This window comes from Ursus americanus, chromosome 12, assembly GCF_024610735.1.
Source record: "Ursus americanus isolate L20-20 chromosome 12, mUrsAme1.1.p, whole genome shotgun sequence".
In the NCBI taxonomy this organism is placed as follows: domain Eukaryota; kingdom Metazoa; phylum Chordata; class Mammalia; order Carnivora; family Ursidae; genus Ursus; species Ursus americanus.
Genome location: NC_142138.1, coordinates 50376168 through 50396345, shown reverse-complemented (window position 1 = coordinate 50396345; position 20178 = coordinate 50376168). Strand labels below are relative to the sequence as shown.

General features: G+C 33.3%; 1 protein-coding gene and 1 pseudogene across 5 annotated transcripts in view; one reads left to right on the top strand and one right to left on the bottom strand.

The window, feature by feature from the left end:
* LOC123794881 (phosphatidylinositol N-acetylglucosaminyltransferase subunit P pseudogene) lies at positions 1 to 2994 on the top strand (annotated as a pseudogene).
* A 1541-nt stretch (positions 2995 to 4535) lies between these two features.
* The window catches only part of SLC35A3 (solute carrier family 35 member A3), a 70725-nt gene continuing 55082 nt past the window's right edge, over positions 4536 to 20178 (bottom strand). For all 5 annotated transcript variants that reach the window (XM_045801700.2, XM_045801698.2, XM_087866128.1 and 2 more), the window contains exons 6-8: positions 16135 to 16253; positions 14490 to 14623; positions 4536 to 8678 (exon numbers count right to left, since the gene is read on the bottom strand). In XM_045801700.2, the coding sequence (XP_045657656.2) occupies positions 8588 to 8678; positions 14490 to 14623; positions 16135 to 16253 (344 nt within the window). In that variant the 3' untranslated portion in view covers positions 4536 to 8587. The remainder of the gene's footprint in view (positions 8679 to 14489; positions 14624 to 16134; positions 16254 to 20178) is intronic.

Sequence of the window (20178 nt, the reverse complement as noted above, 5' to 3'; positions counted from 1 at the left end):
ATGGGACAAGTACAAGGTAGGCCCTGGGACATCTTGTGACTGAAGCAAGGAAAAACTCACAGACTAATGTGGTCATGTCTAAAAGACACAGAAGCTGGCCTACAGGGATTTCCACTGGCTGTTGGCTCACAGCATCAAAAAGAACTGTGACTGTAGATAACATTGAATAATTTGAACACCTAGTGATATTTGAAAAAAGAGGGAGCACTGGAAAAAGGGAAATAGTCTTTTTTAAATAGAAGAATATAAACTAATAGCAGAAGAAAATCAGAAAATTAAAATTTTTAATTTTTAAAATTTATTTTTATTTTATTTTTGAGAGAGAGTGTGCAAGGGGGGAAGGGGTACAGGGAGAGGGAATCGTAAGCAGGCTCCAAGCCCAGCATGAAGCCTGACTCGGGGCTCGATCTCACGACCCTGAGATCATGATCTGAGCCTAAATCAAGAGTCAGATGCTTAACCACCTGACCTACCCAGGCACCCCTGAAAATTCAAAAATTTTAAATCACCATTTTGCAACTCAGTGTGGTGTAATAAATGATTCAGCTAAGAATCATCAATTGATACTAAATTTATTGAAGGCTGTTAGGGAAAGAATATTTCCATGGTGCCAAAACATTGCCTTATAGATTACTAATTACTAAGCAGAAAAAAAAAAAAATGACCTTATAATGGAAAGATCTGGTAATCAACACTTTGACCAAATGATTATTGTCTTCATTAGTGAGATAACCTAGAATTATGTTTCTTCAATGTGATAAAATATAAAATCTACAAGATCACCTATGAAATATTCTTTCCAAAAACATTTAAGCTGAAGCTAATCAAACCTACAGACTCCACTTCCAGTTCAATGGAAATACAAAGAATAAAGGGAACAAGTCAAAGGATATAAACAGATCAAGGACAGGAGCAAAGTGATTTAGATTCGTTAAAAAGTCACATCATGGGGGGAAAAAACCAAGAGGGTGCAGGGAAGGATCTTCTAGACTAAGAAGGCAATCAAATACAAAGTATGAACTTCAACTGCATCTTTGTTCAAAAACAAAACAAAACAAAACAAAAAATGTAAAGTTGTTTTTAAAGACAGTTGGAAATATCTGAATATGAACTTAGATGATACAATCAAATTAATTTAAATTTTCTTAAGTATGATAATGATATTGAGTTAAAGAGGAAAATGTCCTTATTTTTAGGAAATGGATGCTGAAGTATTTAGGAGTCAAGTGTCCGGATGAAGCTAGTATGGTAAAATGTTAGTAATGTTGTATTTAGGTGAAGAGTAATGACTACACCATTCTTTCAACTTTTATATATGTTTAAATTTTTTCAAAATGAAAAGCTGAAGAAATTTAAATGGAAAAAAGAGTCTTTAACGATGATTACTTCGTGAATGGATGGAGAAAACCCATGAATTTTTCAAACCTAACCTGGCAAAATCTGTCATAGCATGATTGAAGCCATTAAAATGGCAATAATATTATAAAAATGAAATAAACAAAAACAAAACAAACCTGGCCTATAAAGTAAATGGAGACAAATAATATTAAGTAATGGAAATTTGGGGCATTATGCACATAATATCCAAAGTGAACTTCAGGTTTTAAAATTCTAAAATTCACAGCAATATTTTCAAAATCATAAATTGAAACATGGGCTCATCTCTGTCAAAATTTTCTATAACCCTATATCAACCAACAAATATAACTCTACTTTGGCTATAATATTTAGAAAACCTATTAAAGGAGCTTGCATATATTAGAAAAACCCGTAGTATCACAATTTTTAATTGCTGTATTTACTATCCATGCAGAATAAAATAGAACATAATAAAACTTTAGCCTAAAGGAGAAAATGTAAACTCTCAATTATTAAAAATCATGTTTTTGTACATGCAGTGGCTTTTAAAAGAAAGAGCAAACTCATAAAACAAGCACATTCACAGATTTTGCTAAAAATACTTGTCTAATTTAGCAAATTTAACTAAACCCCTTAAATACTTCACATTTCAAGCACATTTTAACAAGAGTGTATTTTCAGATGATTACTCCCAAACACTGTAACAATATCCATTGTTCTTTTAAATCTTCAGTGAGGTCTACTTAAAAAAGGTTGAAAGTGTATTTCTCTGGTAAACTATTTCCAAAGGAATAATATGTTACTTGTTTTAAAGAAGTTATTTTTACATATTAGAAATCCTAAATGAATAAATTCATAAATGAAAAATTGGTTAGATCCAATGGAGGGCTGCTGCTTAACCCTAGCAAAGGATTATTGGAAATGCGGACTTACCAATTGACAGTGAAGCCAAAGGAACTACTGCTATCAGTTTTATTCTATTAACTTTTTCTTATAATAGTGATGGTTAATGGTAATTTGAAATTAGCTTAAAATTGACTTGGTGCTGAAGTGGCTGAACTGCCAGGAGGGGCCTAAGTGTGCTTGAAGGACCCAAGATTGTCTATAGCCACAGGGAAAAGGGTGGAAAATTCATCATCACCACTGCCAGAAGGAGTGATATTTATGGCTTTGTTCTTAAGCTCTCATTTTGGCTTCACAGTATGTATCTTGTGGGCTTTTATTCCTGAATCTTGGCTAAATTCCTTAGGCTTAACCTACTGGTCTCAAAAATATTGGGTGGTTGCACTGCCCACGTACCTTGTCATTACTATAGTAATTGGTTATGTACCCTTTTTTGCGATAAACATGATGAGTACCTCTCCATTCAACTCCATTCATACAATCATAGATAACTATGCTAAAAATCAAGAGCAGAAGAAATACTAAGAAAAGGCCATACCAGCATTAAGAGACATTCCTATTAGTGAAGTAAACCAAATGTTCTTTCTTACAGCCAAAGAATTTTATGCCAAAAACTGAATTCTATACAGACTAACACCAAGCATTTATTATGTTTTTGATGTAATAATTTTGACCATAACTATTGTGGCTATCTCTCTTAATTATACCCAGTATTGAAATGTCAAAAAAGCAAGTTGAACTTCTTTTAGATTAAATTCCATTAAATTATAAATGTTCTCAAATATTAGTTGTTAATGGACAGAATAAAATACTGTATTACCATGTAACATACTTTAAAAAAATAAGTATCAGTAAAAGCAAGAAGTTCTTCCAGAGAGACATTCACGTTGTAATTTTCAAATGGCAGAAAATAAAATAAATAACAAATAAGCTCAAAATTGTATATTAATATACAGTATAATTTATTGTTCTTTAAAAAAATAGTTCAGCATTTATAAAGTCATTTAACATCAGAACTGAAAGCTAAATGAATACTATATGTGCTACTTAGCACTGTATCAGATTATAAACGTTTTTCTACCCTCAAGTCATATGTTCAGAATCATTTGACAACACTTCTGAAATTAAAATCATAAAGTGTGAAAGTCTCTATAAACAACTCTCATTACTTGTGTCTCCTCATCAATTCAGAAGAATGTGTATAGACATAAATGGTCACTGTGTAATAAGGAATTTGGGTTTACCCAAAGAAAGTTCTGGCCTACATCTTTAGGACCTCATACCTAATAATTAATGCTAACAAGATGACTCAGGATGAACGCCTGTAACTTGATGTCAGCCAGTTTTCCAGGGAGAGGGGCGCTGGAGAATTCAACCATGTGGGCAAACAATCATGCCAAGTAATAATGCTTCAATAAAAATTTGGACACCAAAGCATGAGTGAGCTTTCCTGATTGGTAATACTGTGTATATACTGTGGCCAGCATAGATAACACTGTCCAGGACCCCACAGGGAGTAGACAACTGGAATTTGGACCCCTCCTAGATTCTACCCTATATGCCTCTTCCTTTGGCTCGTTTAAATTTGCATCCTTTCTTGGTAATAAACATGATTGTGTGTGTAATAGCTTTCAGGAAGTTCTGTCTTTCTACTCAATTATTGAACCTGAAGGTAAATTTGGAAAACTCGTGAATTTGCAGTCACCAAGACACTCTCTACTATAGTAGAATTTCGCATCTTTGGGGTTTGAAGGCAAGTTATTTTCTCTTTGCTATTTTCTTTTTTGGAATATGTATGTAATAATCCTGCTTTGAAGGAATTCAAATTTAAGAACTGTAAGAAACACCATTTACTAATGCTGGTCACTATCTGACTCTGTTGAATGGCAGTAATTATCTATAAGATTTGAATTATGAGGTGTATTTGCATAGCACTGGGATTCAAGGATTGGATATACTTCCAGTAAAAGAAGTATTCCAATTCCGAAAAGATGTAAAGATTTTCAGTTAATTCTTTTCACAAGAAGAAACCAAAGTATCCATTTCTAAAATGCTGATATTCTTAAATAAATAAATCAAATGCTGATACTCTTTAGTGATCTATTAAAACAAAGCATTTTGTACAAGGTTATTTCACTAATAGAGGTGGAAATGAAATCCTTTATATTGCTTATTATTTGATCTCTATGCACTGAATTGATAGTCACAATAGAAGCAATTATATTCAATGATTTTTTAAGAAAATATGTACCAATTACTGTAATTACTTAACCTTGAGGCTAGCAAAGAGATAATTTATTTAAAACAACAACAAAAAATTAGGCTATTATCACACAGATAGAGAGATTCTAACTAGTTTAAATAAAATCCAGTCTTCCATGCTAGAGCATAGGCTAGAAAAAAGGAAGATCACACATGATAAAGGTAACTAGAGAGATATGGAAAGGATCAGGGAGTCATTTCTGATATATAGAAAGGAGTCTAAAATCAGTTAAGTCAAACACAGGTGACAAAGGAAACAAGGAAATATAGGAGGAAATTTATATGGTTAATTATGAAAATCTTTTTCTTAAATCTACTAAATAGATAATAACTGGATACCAAAAAATGACAAAGAGAAACTGATCCATTAAAAAGCCATTTAACAAAAGACCAATTTATACATTCTTCTAAATGATGTCCATAAAAAATTTAAATATACAAATCACATTCCCAAACTCAAAGGAATCTTTCTAACAAATGAAATACATAGACATATAAACAAATTCAGAATTTAAACCATTAAAAAAATATTTTTAAAATCACAGTAAATTATATTTCATAATAAGAAAACAACCAAATGACAGCTATATACATTTGTTAAAGTTTCAAAAGCTCAATGATGGAACAATGGTGCATAATTTAAATAGTACTGTTTACTAATGTTTATAATAATATACCTATTTTAATATTCTGTTAGATAATGAATTTAAAGAGCAAATGTTGAAATATCCAAAAAATTGAATTAAAGTCATTCATAAAACGTCAATTTCCCCATGTGTCCAAAGTAGTGAATTACAGTAATATCCTCCAGAAAAGTCAGGTATTTGGTAAAGCAAGGCACATAGGACCAGATTTTGATAAAGGTGCTTTTCCTTTGGTCCTGTAATTACTTTAAATATGCTACACATATCTGGGAGAGTCTAAAGATGACTTTCAATATAGCATAAATAACTTATAAACTTTTTCTTATGTAAAGCATACATCCATGTGTAATTAAATATTATAACAACGAAAGTGTAAATAAAATAAGCGATGCTAAGCCCTATTTTTAAAAACAAAACAAAACTCAGTTGAATGACTATACAATGACATTTTAAAAGTCCAATAATTTGATATGTAGGAAAAGTGTATCAATTCTTAATAATAATCAATATTATACCAAGTCTCCTGGGCACAAAGTCAATTAGTTTCTTTTCAAATTTTGTCTCCTCGGAATCTAGTTTAAATATCAAACTACCTTTCCTTCTATGAGATTGTGACATTCAATATAAACTGATGTAAACATTTTAAGTTTTGCATCTCTAAACTACAGTTTCCACCATAAAAGTAGTCTACAACTTCCCTAAAAACACTTACTAAAGAACTGGTGATATTACTGTGTTGAAACATCTACATATTGAATTTCAAACTTTTCTTCCCAAATACCATATTCTTAATTTTTAACAGAACTATCAACTGGCACTCTTCTCCCATGAAGTAGGACATTTTTATAATGAACAAGTAGCAGGGTAATAACAAGTAAGCTTTAAAAAGTAAGAATTTAAATAATCAAGGAGTCATCATTGTATAAGATTGATACAATAAGGCTTTTGGAGGTCATCAAAACACACACCACACACACGTTTGAAAATGGCATTATCTGTATAAATGACACGAACTAGGATACAGGCTCCCCTTCTCAAATACGATTCTTTCTCTATGAATTAAAAATTATAAGCTACACAACCCAATCTCTAGTAACATCTTTAAGCCTACTAGAAAAGCAAAATACAAATTAAGCTTGTCTAATAAAAGTTTGGTTTGAAAATATGCTTTAGACTACTTTGTCCGTTCTCATTACTCTTGATTCTATTTTTATAAGCTTTATTGGGAATCTTAAAAATTGTGTTATTTTGAACACCAGAAAATATATTATGGTAACTAACATGTCTCATATCCAATATTTGCTTTTATCATTATTTGAAGGGACACTCGGCCTGAATTAACAATTAGTTGTAAATGTACAGTGAATTAATATATACTAGTACCCAACTAGTACTTCCATGTGGGCTGATCATAAATCTCTATATTTACTCTTGAATTCTTTGCATTTGCAGGACTTAGATTTCATTCAGCAGTAGATAGTAGGATGTTAGTCTGAATGTTGTTACAATCTAAAAACACCATGCTCAGAATGTGGTAAAGTTATTAAACAAATACTCTAAAAGATGGTCACTCAGTATTGTAGGACAAGCTTCCAGAAAGTTTAGTTAGTTCCAATTTGGAATCACCAGCAAATTGATTTAAGGTATTTTGTAATTTTGATCACTTTTAAACTCTGAATGGAATAGATCAGGTCTGTGTCCTGTAGAGATGTGGCTTGCATAAGCAAAGTAACACAGCCAGTCCTAGTAAGCCAAAAGTACCCAAAAGTTTGTAACACGGTATTTTTGAGCCAAATTCTATTTAACAAAATCCATTATAACTATATAAAAATATTTGTTTTTACAGTTTTTATACTATTAGAATGGGAGATATTTAAAAATATATAAAGCATGAATGAAAAAATAAAGTAAAATACTTCTTATACATAATAGGTAATTCTATATACAGTCAATAATTAAATTAAATCCATATTTCAATTTTAGAAAGTGTTCTTGCCCACCAATTCACTTTACCATTTTTGCTATATTTTCTCTCCCCCTTGAACCAACTTATTAAATAACTCATGTAATTTACAACCTCAACTCCAGTGCTAATCAAAATGGAAAAGAAACCACTATCTTAAACCTAAGTGGTGGCTCCTTCGCAGCAGCTTTTACAGGGCCACAGAGAGGGAACTCAGAATTCGCCTCCTCTCCCAGACATATGCCCAGAGTATTCCTGGGGATGGTGGGCTTATGAGAGGCCTAAAAAGTTCTGAGCAGCCTTGAGTTCATAGCAATAGTGCCATTTAAAATAACAGAATATCATGGCAATCTGGAATGTCTCTAAGAAAGGTCATTTTGGTCTCAATTTGTTGACATCTATACTATTATTATTTTGGTTATTGTTTTTAACAGTTGTAGATTAAAGGAGTTTTTACAGATCAATGACTAAAATATTCATTTAAAAACATTTTAGTTGTGTACCGTATATGCTTTGATAGTTCAGAATTCTCCAAGTGGAGATATTAGACAATAATAATTACTTTAAATTATTAAGTGAGTATTTAATCCTTTTAAATTCATTTTGAAACTTTAATAGAAATTACCACATACAGATATTTAATTTAAAGAAATGTTAAGGATTTATCTGATTTACAGAAAAGAAATACAATTAAGAGATTAAGGACAACACTCCATTAGTGCAAAAGTCTCTGGCTACTATCTAGCACAGGAGCAACTGGATTGCTTTCAGCAGTTTCAAAGCACTAAAAGATCTTAGAATGTAGATGGAGAAATAGATGTGTGTATTTCCCTACATTAAATTTAAATATGAATTTTATTCTCTCACAAATTAGACCCAGGACATAACTTTACCATTTTTATGTAGTTGAACAAATGACATTTAGCAATCCTTTCTTTAGTAATCTTTTGTATAAATATAAAAATCTCAGATAACATGAAAATGTTTTTCAAATCATACTTCTATTTCTTCACAGCTTTATAGGCAATTTTAATTTTCAAACTGAATATTTCATGTGATTTAATGAAATATTTAATGAAATATTTAATGAAATATTTAATAAGATTAAATAGATCTAATTCACAAAAATTGGTATCTGACATTTGTTGTGTGCTCTTGCAAAGAGTGCATAGGACATTTCTGCAGCAATCAGATTAAACTCAGATTTCAAGTTTTCTCCGATAATTATTCTAATCCCTGGAAATACTTTCAAGCTTTGATTTCTAGATATAATAGGTATTTCGTTAACATATACACATATTTTATCCTTAAACTTTAATATTTTCAAACCATTTGAACAATAGGATGAGATTCAGCATGATGATATCTTCTTAGATCTGTAGAAGTCCTCTATGCAAGCTTAATGTTGAGACTCCTAGTGCACCATTGTGAAAAACCAGTTAAAGACAGTATACGACTATGCTTTAGTAGGATTGCCTGTAGGTTTGGGATCATAACCATATAGGAAAGTAGCTGTTATTACAAGGATGGCTCCAAGGAAAAAGACACTAAATAGATGAAGAAAAAATGAAAAAGAGATAATCAGATTAAAGGCAAAACAACTTCTTTCTATTTCTTCTCTTATAAAAACAATTTGAACTTGAGGAAAAAATGTTCCAGTAATATGGCTAACAAATACTGAGTACTTACTACATTCTAGTTTTACATGCCTCTCATTTAGTTCTTATAAGCACCCTATGAAGAAGTATTAGTATTATCCTCATTTTTTTATATATGAGGAAACTGAGGGTTAGAGAGTTTAAATAACTTGCTTAAAGTCCCACAACTTTAAGTGGAAGACGAGATTCAAATCTAGGTATGTTTGACTCTAGAGCCCATACTTTCATCCACTGCACTGTATTGTCTCCCAAAGCAAAGATGTTTTGAATGTATTTCCCCTTAATATGTCTTTTGCCTGCAATACATTGAATAATAAAAGATCTCAACTTTTAAAAATTTGAAAATATAAACAGAAAATGGCATTCTTTTGAGACCAAAATGAAGTTCAGTTTTTTGTTTGTTTTTTTTAGTAAAGTTCAGTTTAAAATGCAGGTAGACTCAGTTCATTCTTTATTTTATCTATCCAGAGATATAATATGCCTTATTATAAACTGGAAATGAACTTAAACTGGTACTGGAACTTAAAGTGGAGGTATATTCTTCAAAGTACTATTACAGGGACATGAGTTAGTCTTGGTTTTAAAGTTTCTATTAACAGTACAAAGTCACCCCCATGAGCTTTACCACAATAAACATTTGTTCTATAAAGGAAAAAGATCACAACCCTTATTATGACATAAAGGGCCCTTCCTAATGTGGTCCTTCTGACCTCATCTCTCATATTCCACCCACCCAATCTATAATTTAGCTACTCCATTCAGTGAACACAGTGTGCCTTTCAGGACAGTGTCATTGTAGATGCTATTTCCTCTCCTTGCAGTGTCCTTTCTCCCAAGAAAATTGATGATTCATAACTCAGATCCAATGTCTCCAAGGCTCATTCCTCTAGGCAGAGGTACTTTATGATAACATTTATTACACTATATTAAATGATGCATTATTGACACATCTGCACCCCTGCTTAACCATGTGCTCTTCATTCATCATTATACCCCGAGTGCCTAGGATATAGAGGGAGCTCAGTAATTATCTGCTGTGATAAGTATCTAGTGTTGGCTTGATGTAAATGGGCAACTTTTCAAAAGCCTTGGATGCAGGTACACATGTAAGATTATGGTAACATAAAACTTCCTACAATACCTCTTGAAGAAAATTACTACTACAGGAACATTTCATAATTATCTAGGCTTTGGAAAAGCTTCTGACTGAAAACTTTGTCAGGAATTCTGACCTTTGCCTAGCTTTCTGGACCTCTGGAATTACATAGAATCACATGCTCAACTGAAAAGTTGTCTGATCCAATTTTCTACCCACTGCAGGAATCCATTCTATGAAATTTCTAACAGGATCTACTAGAATACCTAACGATGTCAGAAAACCCCCACCTGTCAAGACAGCTATTTTTAGATGGTTCTGAGAGAAAAAAAAATTGTTGGGAAAAAACTATCAGAATACAATAATTATTTCAAGGATTTAAGCACCTGATTTCCAACAGAGTTGTATATACTGATCATAAAATTCTCATTTATTCACATGTCTATCTCTCTAATCCCTGTGATCTCCTTGAAGAGAGGAAATCATATCTCATTCATACATTCTTGTTTTTCCAGGATCTGGTACAGTAAAAGGAAGGCATAGTGAACACTTAATAAATTTTTGATAGAAGAATAAACAAGCCTAAATGCAAGGATGGTTAATATCAGTAAGCAAAATAATCAACACTAGAAAAATAAGTTAGGAAAGGGAATACTGGTGATATAATACCAACAGAGATGTTTAGCAGTCAGCTGAAAATAGGGATCTAGAGTTGAAGTGAAATTGGGACTTATCTTCATAGAGAGGACAGATAAGACACAGCAGTGAATGAGATGAATGAGAGAGTGAGTAAGGATTGATAGGTTACTAAAGGAGCAATCAGAAAGGCAAGTACAGGAGAACTACTTCTGAGAAAGCAACAAACAAAACAAAGCAGTTTTAGGAAGTGAAATGGGGATAACAAAGGAAAATATATTAATACATCTGGAACAGAGGTCACTGTATTTATTGCTTAAGAGATGTTCTTCACAAAAATAAGAATACATAAAGATAGAGGGTCTAGTTATAGGATAAGAAAAATAATCCATGTCCTTCATCTGACTCAGTGTCAAAACATTCATTCATTCAATAATAACAGAATCACTGTCTTTTCTCTTTTTATCTTCATCCCAACATACCTTTCACAGTCCCTCAGAAACATGGATTTACGTGCAGGTATATATCTTACTGACAAACTACTACCTTTTATCCCTCTACTGATTTACCTTTTCATTTACTTGTTTATTGTTTATTCTCTGCATGGTTCAAAGATTTAAAGTTGACAGCCTTATATGAGGTGTTATTTTTTTTAAAGGTATGCCTTTTTAAATGTACCCCAAAAATCCACAGTTCCAAAATATTAAAATAAAGTTCCAAACACACACAAATAATACATTAGCACGTAATTTCCCCCATTTAATGAATAGAGGCTAAAGGATCATTAAGATATAGACCCTAGTTGTTAGGCTAGTCTTTCCCATACCAAACTAGAAACAGAAATACTTTTAAATTCATGCCTCAGAAAAATTACACATTTCAACATGTGTGTCCCAGACCTATTGTCCAGGTTGCTAGAAGAATGAAACCATAAATGTTCAATACAGAAATATAAAGAGCATATTATGTTTTTCTGCTGCCACATTCCATCCATAATCCTATCTCACTCTCAATAACACAAATGAATTTTACTAGCTGTATTTTAAGATCTTGAACATTCATTCAAACACACAGAGTACCTATTATAGGCCAAGCTCTGGTCTTGCTGACTTATAAGATGGTAATAAATCTTCTGAAGAAAGGAGAAAAGAATGTTAGAATGGGGGGGGGGTGTGCTCTTTTATTTAGCAAGGTCTCCTGATAAAGTAAATTTGAACCAAGACCTGAGGATGTGAGGTGTGAGGGACTTTGTCATGTGAATACATAGGGGATGAGTATCAAGATGACTGAAGGGATAGTAAAGCCCGTGCCAAAGAGGTTACTGTAGATAAAAAAGGAAGGAAGGAAGGAAGGAAGGAAGGAAGGAAGGAAGGAAGGAAGGAAGGAAGGGAGGAAGGGAGGAAGGAAGGAAGGAAGGAAGGAAGGAAGGAAGGAAGGAAGGGAGGGAGGAAGGGAGGAAGGGAGGGAAAGAGAAAGAAAGGAAGGAAGGAAAAGAAAAAGGAAGGAAAGGAAGGGAGGAAGGGAGGGAGGAAGGAAGGAAAGGGAGGAAAGAAAGGAAGGGAGGGAGGAAAAAGTAAACAAGAAGAAAGTAATATCAGACGAGGACAGAAAGGTAGCTGAGGGCCATATCAAATAGGCCATTAAGAATGACAACTTTTAGGTGACATGGAAAGTAAAAGGTTTCTGAGCAGAGTGGTGATATGATCTAATTTACATTGGAAATAGTCTGTTTGCTGAATGAAGAACATTGTAGGGGGACAGAGCAAAAGAAGAAACAAGGAGATAAATCAAGAGACTATTTCCTTAATCCAGATGATAAAATGAGTATGCCTTGGACCAGGGTAGTAGCAGTGGAAGTTGTGAGAAGTGGTTAACTCTAGAGATATTAAAAAGGAAGAGGTGACAGGCTTTATTTCTAGATTAGAATGATGTGTTCAAGAGAAGGGTAAAGAGAAGTTGATGACCTTACTTCCCACTTCACTCAGAATTTAAAGAACTTCCAAATATTTTAACTTTCTGTCTACATCTATATCTATAGCCCTTTCTTAGGTTACTGTGGATAAACTGTTCCTGTTTAAGTCAAGGAGAATTTTGGCCTAAGCAACTGGAATAATGGAGGTGCTGCCATTTACTAAAATTTACTAAATTGGGAAACCCTTATAAGGACAGGGAATGAATTATGTAGTAGACATTCAAGGGAAAATGTCAAGTAGGCAATTAAATATACGAGCCTGAAATTCAAATTAAAATATGAAAGAAGAAAGAGAGAGGAAAGAAGAAAGAAAGAAAGAAAGAAAGAAAGAAAGAAAGAAAGAAAGAAAGAAAGAAAGAAGAAAGAAAGAAAGAAAGAAAGAAAGAAAGAAAGAAAGAAAGAAAGAAAGAAAGAAAGAAAGAAAGAAAGAAAGAAAGAAAGGAGGAAAGAAGGAAAGAAAAAGGGAGGGTAGGAGGGAAGGAACGGAGGGAGGGAGGGAGGGAGGGAGGAAGGGAAAGGTAGGGAAGGGAAAGTTATCAGCATACAGGTGGTATTTAAAGCCCTGAGAATGGGATAGACCAGTGATGGGTACTAAGGAGGGCACGTATTGCATGGTGCACTGGGTGTTATACGCAACTAATCAATCATTGAACTTTACATCAGAAACTGGGGATGTACTGTATGGTGACTAACATAATATAATAAAAAATCATTAAAAAAATAAAAAATAAAAAAATAAAGCCCTGAGAATAGAGATCACCCGAGGGAGTGTAAATAAGAGGTTCAAGGACAGATCTTTCGGAGACTCCAAAGTATAGAGGTTGAGAAGATGAGGAGGGGAGTGAAGTTAGAGGAAAACGAAGAATAGTAACCTGGAATCCACTAAGATATAATCTCATTACTCTGGGATTATAAATTAATAACTATAAAAAAAATAATAGGACATTCAATACCAGCTGTAATGGGTATTAATCACACTTCATTCTTCCTGACTCTGTCTCCTCCCTTGGCATCCATGACACTGCACATCCTGGGTCTCCTGCCTCACCCATCATTCCTTTTGAAGTTCTCTTCCCAACCACTCTTCTTCCTGCCACCACCTAAAAGAGTTTTCTCATGCACCACATTCTCTACATAAACTATTCTCTTCAAGAATGCCATCTACTCTCCTGGCTTTACTTACATCAATTCCACACATAAAAATGCCAGTATATGATTTATATTATAACTTTATATGACTTATGAACTTTTTTATATGATATTTTACTTTGGGGAAAAAAGTTTGGAAAAAATTTTCCAATCTATTGGGAAAATTCTGGCTAGTCAAATTTGTATAAAAACTTTCTAGTGGAAGATTTTCTTTTATGCATTTAGTTTGAAATCTTTTTAAAAAGACAGTTGCATAACAGGAAACAAACAGGGTTGCTGGAGGGGAGTGGGTGGAGGGATGGGGTAACTGGGTGATGGACATTAAGGAGGGCATGTGATGTAATGAGCACTGGGTATTATATAAGACTTATGAATCACAGGCCTGTACCTCTGAAATCAATAATACATTATATGTTAATTAATTGAATTTAAATTTTAAAATGTTTTTAAAAAAAGATAAAAACAGAGAGGGAGGTGAACCATAGAGACTCTTAACCCTAGGAAACAAACTGAGGGTTGCTGGAGGGGAGGTGGATGGGGGATAGGGTAACTGGGGTCTCGGGCATTAAGGAGGGTACATGATGTAATGAGCACTGGGTGTCATATGCAACTGATGAAATCACTAAATTGTCCCCCTGAAACTAATAATACAATATACGTTAACTAAATTGAATTTAAATAATTTTTTTAAAAATAAAAAAAGATCGTTAAATGGATTTTTTTACTATTATTTCCTTGATTCTTCAAAAGTTGTAATAAAACAAAATTTTTCATACCAGATCTTATTAAGAATTCTTATTTTTCTATATATTTTGGAGACTTAAAGAAATAGAAAAGAATATATTACCTGGTTGGCACAAAATCTTGTAGCCAAAAATAGGATATCAGTGTTGATAATATTATGGATAAAGAGGTTGCAAATCCTTTTAAAATATTATCTGCATATTTAATAACAGCAGCTATTACAAGGCCTCCAAGTGCCTGCAAAAGTTTTAAAAGATTATTTTAAACATATATAAAACTGCTTCTCAAAACAATCTCATTACTCAATGAAGCTTTAAGCTTTTGTCCTATAAATTTTATCCCTTTATAATAAGTGATTTTTATTAAACATATCCTATAACCAATAGACTTCCAGGTTTTGTTCAACAGACCTCTTATTTCAAAAGTTACCTGCTGAAGTAACTACAAGCGTAACCTGCAATTTGTTATAATATAGTTTGACTATACTGTGACTAAAACAACTACCCTCAACCAATTTAGTAATTAAACATCACTTGTTCAGACAAATGTGGAAAGACTGGTCACTCAGATCAGTGAAATGTTTTTACTTTTGAAGAAAAATAAAGTGTAACTTGAAATTTATTTTACTTGGCTTTCTTCCTCCAGCTTCTCAGCAATCTACGTTTTATTGCTGTCAGATTACTCTTCCTAAAAAAACTGTAGAAAGAACTTTCTACCAAATCCCTCTCAGATTCCAAATTGTGACTACTTAAATAATGAGGTTTTACCATACTACATAGCTTTGTTTTCTGCCACACTCTACTTATAAATCCTAAATCTGGATTACCCATGTTAACAACTTTCACTGTACCTCTTCACATGACAAAAGATTATTATTAGTGAAAGTCACAAACTATGCCAACTGAGTTCACTACAATTGATGTTCTATTACCTCCTGGCACCCTCATATCAACCATACCAAACCTTCTTTATCTTACTCAAGTCTTACAGAAGAGGGCTTCCCTCTGCTAGGATAAAAGCCATCATACAAACCCTCTTGACTACCCCATCTCGACTTCAAATTTCCTCTGAATTTCCACTTATCCTTGTCTCTTTTCTCCTATTTTAAAAATAGAAGTATTCTTTCTGCTTTCAAAACACAACTATCCTTTGCTATCTTCACCCAACTTCTGTAAGAGACCTTGCTTCTTACAGCTTCAAATACCTCTAAAGAAAGGCTTTGTGAGGACAGTGACTTGTATCTTCACTTTTATATCCTCCAGAGTAATCAAGTGTATTTTTGATGATGAAACTATTCAACCCTTTAACAATTTCAAATTACAAACTTAGATAATTTGATAGGAATATTTTAATATGTAACTACAATATATGGCAATTAACTGTTACAGATTTAAATATCTAGATCTGCTTTTGAGCCTTAATGGGCTGATCACAGACTTCCTATACAACAAGAATTGTAAAAAAATCAAAAGTTATATTTGCTTTCAGCTTCAACTCTCTTATTCTTACACTTGATTTTAATTATGTCAAATTTAAATGCCATAAAGTTCATTTATGACCTTTTCAAAGTAAGTTTTCATTATGGCATTAAGACCAGTTCTATTTTAACTTCCCTGAATAAACTAGATATAATGAGAACACCAACAGGAGGACTCTTTTTCCCTCACCTCATACATGAGGAGCTACTGTGATTATCTACATTAAAATAAAGTTTATCAGCATTAAATATAAGACTTTAAATGTTTTACCTGAAGAATAACAACTATCCAAGTCAGTCGGTTATATCCCTGAAAAAATCCATTCTTTGACACCAATTCTCCATCATAAATGTATACACCCATTAATCCAAATATACTCCCAAAGAAACCTAAAAAAAAAAAAATAATAAAGTTTATGTCATGTGTCATTTAGTTTGTCTGGAGAAATACTTTTCCATTGACTTTCCAAATAATTTTATATTTAGCTTTTCATTTTGATAAAATTTGACTACTTAAAAAATCTTGGGGGCACCTGGGTGGCTCAGCTCAGTTAAGCTTCTGCTTCAGCTCCAGTCATAATCCTGGGGTCCTGGGGACGTGGGATAAGCCCCAGTTTGGGCTCCCTGATCGGCGTGGAGTCTGCTTCTCCCTCTTTCTCTGGTCTTCCCCCCTGCTTTCCCTCTCTCAAATAAGTAAATAAATCTTTTAAAAAAATAAGTAACTAAAATTTAAACAAAAATCTTTTACTTGGATATTTATGTAAATCTAACAAAATTATACTTAGTGTACTATATTACAACTATAAGACAAGGACAGGAGAATGTAGAAAAGAGCAGAGATTACCAACTTTGGAACACTAAAAATACAGTGCTTCAGGCACCAGGGTGGCCCAGCCAATTAACCAGCCAACTTTTGGTTTCAGCCCAGGTCATGATTTTGTGGTTGTGAGATCAAGCCCCTCAATGGGCTCTACACTCAGTGTGGAGTTTGCTTCAGATTCTCTCCCTCTCCCTTCCCCTTTCCCTCCCCCCTGCTCTTGTGCTCTCTCTCTCTCTCTAATAAATAAATAAATAAATAAATAAATAAATAAATAAATAAAAACTTTTAAAATATATATAATGCTTACATTACATGACTACATGGCTGTCCCATTCAAATATTTGAAAAATGGTCACTTTTGGCATATTCATTGTCTCGTACCTTCCTATTGCTAGCTCTGAATTTTCATATATTCATATTTATATAGGCAGATATAAAAGCTCAGGTATGTGGCACTGCATTTTTCCTTATTAAGAAGTTTTGAAGGTACAATAAGTAGTATCCAAAAATTCAAAGCTAAGAAATAGTCACACAACATTAGAAACTGTCATTACTATAGTCTCACTGTAAAGGAAAGCCAGTTCAGTGAGAAGAGAAACTATGTCTTATTCACTCCTGCGCTCCTTAGTTGTACCACAGAGTTTGTCACATAACTACTAGATCTAAGAGATTTCTAGGAGCAATCCTAAACTATAAAGAAATGAATGCCTGCAGGGACCACCTGTTAAGAGTAGTGTCTGGTAATATTTGTAGTCAAAAAGTGAAGGGTGAAGCAATTTTTTTATAAAGCCGTAACTACTTGAAGATTCCATGATGGAAAGGAACTGAAAGGGATATGAAATGTTCTTTTAATTTTATTTATGCCAACACAATCATTTTTAAAATTTTTTCCTTAATTTTATTTATTTATTTGAGAGAGAGAGTGAGAAAACAAGTGGGGCAATGGGCAGAGGCAGAAGCAGGCCCCCTGCCAAGCAGGAAGCCCGATGTGGGACTCGATCCTGGAACTCCAGGATCACGACCTGAGCTGAAAGCAGACACTTAACCAACTGAGCCACCCAGGCATCCTGCCAACTCAATCATTTTTAATTAAATTTTTTATTTTAATTCTAGTACAGTTAATATACAGTGTTATATCAGTTTCAGGTGTATATCAATCATTTTAAGATGTCTAATTTTGAACATGAAAATATTACAAACTTACAAAACTGGAAAAATAAAAAATACAAAAAGAAACACTTATGATGGTATTAGTTTTCTATGTTTTAATTATAAAAAATAACACTTGAGGGGCACCAGGGTGGCTCAGTTGGTTAAGCAGCTGACTCTTTGTTTTGGCTCAGGTCATGATCTCAGGGTCATGAGATCAAGCCCTGCATCAGGCTCTGTGCTCTGTGAACTCTGTGCTCTGGGTGGAATCTACTTGAGGGTCTCTCTCCCTCACCCTCTGCTCCTCCCACCCACGTGCTAAATAAATAAATAAATCTATCTTTTTAAAAATAAATAAAAATAACACTTGATAATGACAAAACAAGGTATATAGTACAGAGGTTACATAAATGTCAGTATGTACAGATCTATTGCATTCTATCAGTTGTATAATATTTCATTGTATGGATAATAATAATAATCTGAAATACATACATAACATCATGTACCACAAGTTGTTCCAAGTGCTTTATGTATGTTAACTCACAACAATCCTATTAGGTAGATACTCTTATGCCCATTTTATAGATGAAGAAACTGATACACTGAGAAGTTAAATAAACGTGTCTGAGCTCACACTGCTGGTAAGTGATGGACTTTGGATATGAATCCAGGCAGTGTGGCTCTGGACTCTATGATCTTAACCACTGCACTTAATCATATTGATAATTTATTTGAGCAATCTTCTACATGTTATCTATTTTTTACAATTATAACCAATGCTAAAATAAATAACCTTGAGCATCTATCCTTGTGCTCTTGTGTAAGTATATCTGTAGAATAAATTTTTATCCAGAAGTGGAATTTTTGCATCAAAGCATTTATTTAAAATTTTGTTAAACATTCCCAATTTGAGATCCAATAGGTTATATCAATCTACAGTCCTGGCAATCATAGGTAATAAGAGTTTCTGTTTCTCCACTCTCTGGCTAACGTTGGATCTTATCAATTTGCTAATCTTTGACAGTTTGATACTTGAAAAATGCTATCAAAATGTTTTAATTTCAGGGCACCTGGGTGGCTCAGTTGGTTAAGCGTTTGACTTTGGCTCGGGTCCTGGGATAGAATCAGCTCCATGCTCAGTGGGGGGAATCTGCTTCTCCCCCTCCTTCTTCCTCTGCCCTTCCCCCTACTAGTGCATGCATGTGGGTATGCACACTCTCACTCTCTCTCTCAAATAATTGAAGTTTTTAATAAACATTTTAATTTCTGTTTTTGTAATCTCAAATTATCTACAACTTATTTATATATCCTATTCGAAACTCTGAGTTAGCTTACCATTCACTAGATTGTTATGAGGTCAAGTTAAAGAATAAGAAACCCATGACGTACCACAGAATCATGAATTCTGGCTTTTTGTTTGTATCTTAGAACTCAAGAAAATTTGGGGCAATCACACAATCTTTTAATATTTTTCTTTCCTGGTATTTGCATATTTATATAAATAGCTGATGTTAGTGCTTACTATGTAAGGTACTTTATTCTAAACACTCTACAAGTATTAACTCATTTAGTCATAGCAACATGTGGAGTTAGTACTATAATTAAGCTATATAGTTAGTTATAGCATATAGTTACTATATAGATACACTATAGTTAGTTATAGTATAAGTTACTATAATTATCAATGAGGAAAGTGAAGCAGAGGAAGATTAAGTAACAACCCTAAGGCCACACAGGTGGTTAAGTGATGAAATCAGGATTTGAGTTGGTCTGACCACAAAATCAAGTGTTCTTATCCACTATCTACAGATACACTGTTTCTGAAATGGTGAATTAAATTGGTTGGTGCTTTTCAAACCTCTGTACTTTCCTTCTAGACAAATGAACAAAAAGAAGCTAATTTAATCTTTAAAAGTATTTACGTCAAATATTCTTTTAAAAAATCCAACTTGCTATATTTCTGCAAATTTTGCACAGAAACTGAAATAAATCCTGTGATAAAAATGAAGGTTTAGTTTGTCTGTTATCACATTATTTGAAAACGGCTAGAAAGACGGACTAATTAAATTTGGAAGGTTTGTTTGGGATGGTTTCACTTAAAATATAGGCCATTAGGAGTACGGATATTCACTGTGGAGGGCTGGACTACTACCAAGGGAGTCATGATATTACCTGTTAAGTTGATGTAGACAGAAAAAAAATGTTTCCAAAGATGAGCTCCAAAACCACAAGGACAGAGGCTTAAGATAGAATGGTTGATTTGCAACTGAGCTATCTCTCACATGTAGCATTTCCCAGAATGAATATATACCAGGACTACTAAATGCTAGAATCTTTGTATAA